The 7031-nt window shown below is 29.0% G+C and overlaps 1 protein-coding gene across 1 annotated transcript in view; it reads right to left on the bottom strand.

Moving 5' to 3' along the window:
• The window catches only part of LOC107720849 (protein very KIND-like), a 66491-nt gene that overhangs the window by 31439 nt on the left and 28021 nt on the right, over window positions 1-7031 (bottom strand). Inside the window, exons 11-14 of the mRNA XM_016528683.1 lie at window positions 6470-6547; window positions 4558-4648; window positions 2874-3036; window positions 975-1558 (exon numbers count right to left, since the gene is read on the bottom strand). Coding sequence (XP_016384169.1) covers window positions 975-1558; window positions 2874-3036; window positions 4558-4648; window positions 6470-6547 — 916 coding nt within the window. The remainder of the gene's footprint in view (window positions 1-974; window positions 1559-2873; window positions 3037-4557; window positions 4649-6469; window positions 6548-7031) is intronic.

The following is a 7031-nucleotide window of genomic DNA, read 5'->3' as shown; positions in this document are numbered from 1 at the left end:
TCACAGCCTTCTTTGATCATATTTACCAAGGGTATGAATAATTTTGAGCACAACTGTAAATGTTTTACAAAAGAAATGTTAAGCAAATGACAGTAATATCCAGTGATGCATATTTTTTCCTCAAATCTATCAATTTTCAATTGCAATTAATTTACATCGTTTGTGTATTTATACAGAAACAATAAAACTGAATAAAACCATTTTTGCTATATTAGGCATGTGATTAAGAAAGAATGTGTGAATAATAATTTTTTTATTTATTTATTTATTTATTTACTGACTTACAAATAAATAATTGTTTAGAAAAGTGAAAAAAGTGAGCAACCCTGGACTTAATTAATGGAAAAATATGTGAATTAAACTACAATTTAAACTAAACTAAAGTTTAGTAAACAAAACTACATTTTAAAAAAGTAAAATAAAAATAATACAATAAAATAAGAATAATATGTAAAATAAAAAAATAAAAAAATAATAAAATAAAAATAATTTAATGTAAAATTTGTAAAACAAAATAAAAAATTAAAGACGAATTAATAATAAAATGTAAAAGTTACAAAAAATTAATTAAAATAATACTTAATAAAATGTAAAAAGAAATGTAAAAAAGTAAAATAATATTAATATACATAATAAAATATGTAAAAAATACAACAAAATAAAATAGAAATAATAAAATGTAAACATTTTTAGAACAAAATGATTAAAAGCAATACATTAAAATAATACTTAAATATATAAAATGTAAAAAAAAATAAGAATAAAATGTACAGCTAAATAAAATGTAAAAATAAATGAAAAATGTAAATGTATTAAAATAAAACAATAATAAAAAGTAAAATAAAATGTGTAAAAAATAATAAAAATAAATAAAAATAAAAATGTATAATAATAAAAAAAAAAAATTTTTTTTAAATAAACAACAATTAGGTAAAATAAGCAGAAACATTCAAATGAGTGATTTAATTATTTACCCATAGCCAGATCTTGGACTCCATTCTCCAGGTAGCCATCAAAAGCAAACTGTTCTCTGAGCAGCTCAATGACGTGCTGCAGACACAAGCATCTCTGAGGTGAGCTGAGATTCATACAATGAGGCTGAACTGTAATATCTGCCACTGGACTTTCAGGAGACACTGCCGAGTCTCTGCGGGTCACACAGACGCTTTCATTCCTCATACTGTCCTCTGAAGGTTTCGGTGGCTTCTTGTTTAGTGGTTCTGAGCTGAAGTGATCCGCGCCTGTGATTGGCTGAAGCACGGTGATCTGAACAGGAAGTAGGGTCAGACATCCTGTCTGCGGGTCTTGCTGTAGCAGGAAGTTGTTACAAATCCCATTAGCACAAGACAAGGCGGGGAAGTTTGGCTGGTCGTCTTTTTCTTGATTGGTTATTTGAAGAGTTTCTGAAGGCGAGGAATTCACAAGAGTCTTACAGCTGGATGATGATGAATAACCAGCAGAGAAAACATCATCCTCAGCGGCGCTTTCTTCCTGTTCATCTGGCTCTCGCAGGATCGTTTCCTTCACGATGTCCTCAACAGAGCGTCCACTGACAATCCTTAAAAATAATAATAATAATAAAAAACAAGAACATTAGAACTTAAACCTGAGTTCAAGTTTTAAAGTCAACTTCAGAGCTCCAGATCAGAGTTTTTATCGTTAACTAAAACCCATTGAAACATTTTTGTTAATTGAAATAAAGCTTAAATAAAATAATATTATATTATATAATAATAATGAATATAAATATTAGATGGAAAAAACTGCTCAGTTAGTTGTCACAGCAACATTTAAGCCGAAGATCTGTGAATTTATAACAAAAATCATAATTAAACGTTAAGCTGGAAGTGTTTTTTTTTAATCACAGGTGAGCAAACTAAACTAAACTAAAACAATAACTAAAATAATACAATGTAATGTTTTTAATAGGTAACCAAATAAATTTAAATAATACTTGAAAAAAATAACATTTAAAAAATGTAAATAAAATAAAATAAAAAAATAATAAAATGTAAAATAAAAATGAAAAAAAAATAAATAAAAAAAAAATAAATAAAACAACATACAATAAAATAAATTAAAATAATACTTAAACATAATAAAATGTAAAAAAACTCAAAGAAATAAAATTAAAATAATAAAATGTAAAATAAAAATATCCTTAAATCCTTAAAAATAATTAAAACAAGAACATTAGGGATCCAGATCAAGGTTATTGTCGTTAACTAAAACTAAAAGTAATAATTAAAAATAAAATAAAATAATAAATATGAAATGAAAAACTTATTTCAGTTAGTTGCCAAGGCAACATTTCTAATTTTTGTTTAGTTTAAGTTTAAGCACTAAAATTACTAACTGGAATTAAAATAAATAAAAACTAAAACTGAAATAAATTTTTTTATTAAACTTAAATAATAATAATAAAACCCACATAACATAATTATTAAAATGTAACTAAAATTAATAAATTAAATATTAATTAAGAAATAAAATATTAATAAAATCTATAATAGGGTATGAATTACTACTAAAATAAAATTAAATGAATTATTACTAAAATACACATTGGCCAAGATACATAACAGACTTTATGAAACACAATCTCCTTTGACAAAACACTCAAACGTAATCCATCTCAAAGGGTTGGGGAATCTGATCATTCCTGGTTTGCAAAAATGCACTGATTCAAAGAATTAGTAACCTGGTTAATGCACAGCAACAGCATTCATGTCATGAATCAGCATCTCATGAACACAAGTTTGGCTAATAACAAAGGCCTTGATTCAATAAACATTCACTGATGACTCAATTACATTCAACATGATGCATTCTGGGATTTCCTAGAATCAGTGAGTTGTTCTTTGCAGACCTACAGCTCAGACTGCGGGTGATGAGTCAGTATTATGGGGCTGAAGTGTGTGGCAGGAGAAGTGAAGGCCTCGGGCAGTCTGACGCTGGTGGAGGATTCTGGGTAATGATGAGGAACTGGACCAGCTACAGGCTCCAACCGGCCCTCGCTGGCCAACGGGACAAAACCTGAGAGAAAGACAACACGAACACACCTGCAGATTAACACCAAACACATGTGAAGGACAATAATATACAGGCAACATACAATTATTACACAACAGGGTGGATCTCATGAAAGATATGTGCAGATCACATTTCACCCGCAAATAAGAAATGATATTTTACATAATGAAAATGGCATTATTTTAGTAGCAAAAGCACATTTCCCCTCAAAAAACTCATTACATTAATGTGGTCCGATGTTTTACTTTTGAGTATATATACATATACATTATATACTGTATATATATATTTGGGCTGCACGATTATGACAAAAATCAGAATTGCCGATTATTCCCTTGAAATTGTAATTGCGATTATTAATTACGATTATCACAATTTACATTCAATGATGTGTATACCATTGTTTGAAGCAACTGCATGCCATATTTTTAGATGAAAATAAACAAGCTGAATACACTCTAACTGAAAAACTTTTATTGCTTTTATATAGTATTAAGCCACAAATGTCAACTATCCATCGGATTGGTTTCTTCTTTAAATAAAAAAAGTAATAATATGCATGGTATTATAATGTTATACTAAAACTAAAATGAAAACGATGGAAAAACCCTTAAGATAACCTGAAGAAAGAAAAAAAACAACTCTTAAGCACGCAGAATAACATAAGTGGACTTTTAATTGCTGCAATTAATTGATTAATTGCTGCTTTGGACGATTATGTAATTGTGGCATCCGTAATTGTAATCGCGATTAGAAAATCAATTAATTGTGCAGCCCTAATATATATGTACATATAAATACACACACACACACAATATATATATATATATATATACATAAGACAATTCAAAACAAAGGTAAAATTTATGTGAAAACACTGTAATTATTCAGTTCTTTAGTTTATTTCTCTTAGAGTGAGCTCCCCTGGACTTAATTAATGGGAAAATCAGTGAATTGGACAAAAATCATACAATTAAAGGTTGAGCTGGGGGTGTTTTTTTTTTTTAACAGGCAAGTAAACTAAACTAATAATAATAAATGTGGAAAAAATACAATAAAAATAACAAAATATAACATTTGTAAAAAAAACTTTTCAATAAATTAATACATTATTAATTAATTAATAAACACGTAAAAATGTAAATATATTAAAATAAAATAATAAATTGTAAAACAACTGAATTAAAATAATACTTAAAATGATAAAATGTAAGTACAAATAATACAATAAAATAATATACAATGTAAAATAAAATGTGTAAAACAAAACAAAATCACACACACATTTATATATACTGTATATATACATACATACATACATACATACAAATTACAATAAGTCATTTGAGTGGGTAAAATGAGCTTAATTGATGAAAATAATGGGAAAAAAGGCTCTCTTTATGCACAAAAAATTACTACTTCTTTCTTTTGATTTTAGGGTGAAATATGACCAGAATCTATTCTAGACAGGTTTTGTGAGAGTTTAGCTATTTAATCTGAAATGTTGAAAATGCAAATTCGCACCTGTTTTAACTTCTCCCAAGTGTGGGTCAGATGGGTTTTCAGCACACTCAGGAGAAGACCAATCCTCTGTATCTCTATTCCCATCGAATGCCTTCAATGAAAACCGTACTTGTTATGAGAAACTTGTTGACTGAAGTTCATGCATTAAGACAGGAAAGAGTTACAGAAGAGCGTTTGGATTAAGAACTGCTACGCTGATGGAATTTATTCTTCATTTGTTTCTATTTTTATTTTAATAGAAACATCTGAGGCAAAGTTGATACTTAAGGCAAGACACTGTGTTTTTCATGCACTGGTACATTTTGAGGTTTTTGGTTATTTGGCTTTTCATAATGTTTTTTTCAGACTAGTGGAAAGAAAACATGCAAAATTTACTTTTATGTATTTATTTTATTGGACTTTATTTGCGTCTGAAGATTTCAATTACAATGCATATCCTTCAAGGCAGTTTTCTCAAAATGAGTTTTTTCTCAACTTCAGTAACACTTACATACAATAAACTTTACAGTTTTTTTCCTATCTATATTCTGAAGGTTTTTATAGAAGGGTTTGTTTATATATCATTCACACTGATTTTATTGCTGTACTTTATCTATTTGCGTCTTTAGATTTAAACTACAATACATATCTTTAAATGCTGCGAGTTTTATCTCCACTTCAGCAGGACTTACATACACCAAACTTTACAGTTTTATTCCTATCTAAATTCTGAAGGTTTTTATAGAAGGGTTTTTTCATATATTATTCACCTGGTTTATTATTGCACTTTTTATATTTACGTCTGTATATTTTAATTACAATACATATCTTTCAAGGCCTTTTTCTCAAAATGAGTTTTTTCTCCACTTCAGTAACACTTACATACACCAAACTTTACAGTTTTATTCCCAACTATATTGTGAGTGCTTTTACTGATGGGTTTGCTCATATCACATTGACACAGCATTTATTATTGTATTTTATCTATTTACATCTGTAGATTTCAAATACAACATTTATTTTCAAGCGCAATTTTCTTAAAACAAGTTTTTTTCTCCACTCCAGTAACACTTACATACACCAAATTTTACAGTTTTATTCCTATCTATATTCTGAAGGTTTTTATAGAGGGGTTTGTTCATGTATCATTCAATTGACTTATTATTGCACTTTACGTCTGTATATTTCAATTACAATTCATATGTTTAAAGAGTTTCTTTCTCCACTCCAGAAACACTTACATACACTAAATTTTACAGTTTTATTCCTATCTATATTCTAAAGGTTTTTACTGAGGGGTTTATTCATATTCATCTGATGTTCTGTAACATTTTATTCACAAAAACATGGTAAAGTGTATTTTTCTGGCTGTTGACAGCAATTTCTGATTTCCAAAATCCTCTCTGTAAAAACATTTAATATGTCAACAAAACCAAACAAGAATTTTAAACCTGAATGTTCGGATTTCTGTTCTGGAAATGTATGCAAATTAATGCATATTTAATTATTTAGTGCCTCGTTTGCATATTTAAACATAAAATTTCAGAAAACTTGTAATACAAAAAAAGTTTGCAATTCCTAATGCAATTAATCAACTGGGGAAGTATGATGATAAATATTAGTTTTATTTTTTACCCTATTGCCCTGGGGTGTTTTGCCTTAAACACAACAGAGTCTCCAGAGCTGAAAGATCAACCTCTGAGCAAAAACATTCCTGAGGGAACTCTCATGACAAAATCAGTCTATGACTATTTGATAACCGAAGGCAGATATGATGTTTCTGTGCCAGACAGTCGGAGGCGGGTGAAACACACAGACACTCTATAAAACCGAAAAGACAAGATCACAGGACTGATGAAACCCTGCCCACGCCTGACTCCATCAGATCTGCATCTGCACAGATCCTCCGGATGAACGAAGTGTGACGCTTCACCTGGTGAACTCGGCTGATGATCTGCGTCCATACGCTCTCGGCATTCGTTCCCTGGCGGGAGAGGTAGTCACGGCAAGACTGGAATATAAGAGCAGACATAAAGCACATTAGCACAGGTAAACAGCCTGGATGCACAACGGTGCCATGTGTTATGAGAGAGAACAGAGCATGTGTTTGGATGAAAAAACAAGAAATGCTTGCACTGCATAAAGAAAATCTTAATGAGTCTTAATGATCATAAAGTCTATTTTATGACCATTAACACTCTAATTACTTTGTGACTTTAATCTCAGAACAATTACAGTAAATTCTGCCCCAAATTCGCATTATGGTAATGCAAAACATATAATTTTTATTACTTTATTTCAGTAATTAAAATAATCCTTTCTGGACAAAATGCTTATAAAAATATATAAAAATGGCCTTTTTTTCCTCAAATTTTTAAAACAATATATATGTATATAGTTGCTGTAAAATAGCCATTATTTTTCTTTATAATAAATATAATTATGCATACACACACACACACACACACACACATATATATATATATATATATATA

Source organism: Sinocyclocheilus rhinocerous, unplaced genomic scaffold (genome assembly GCF_001515625.1).
Source record: "Sinocyclocheilus rhinocerous isolate Xijiao unplaced genomic scaffold, SAMN03320098_v1.1 scaffold5941, whole genome shotgun sequence".
Lineage (NCBI taxonomy): Eukaryota > Metazoa > Chordata > Actinopteri > Cypriniformes > Cyprinidae > Sinocyclocheilus > Sinocyclocheilus rhinocerous.
Note: the sequence above shows the minus strand (reverse complement) of the source record. Positions and strands in the feature narration are given on the sequence as shown.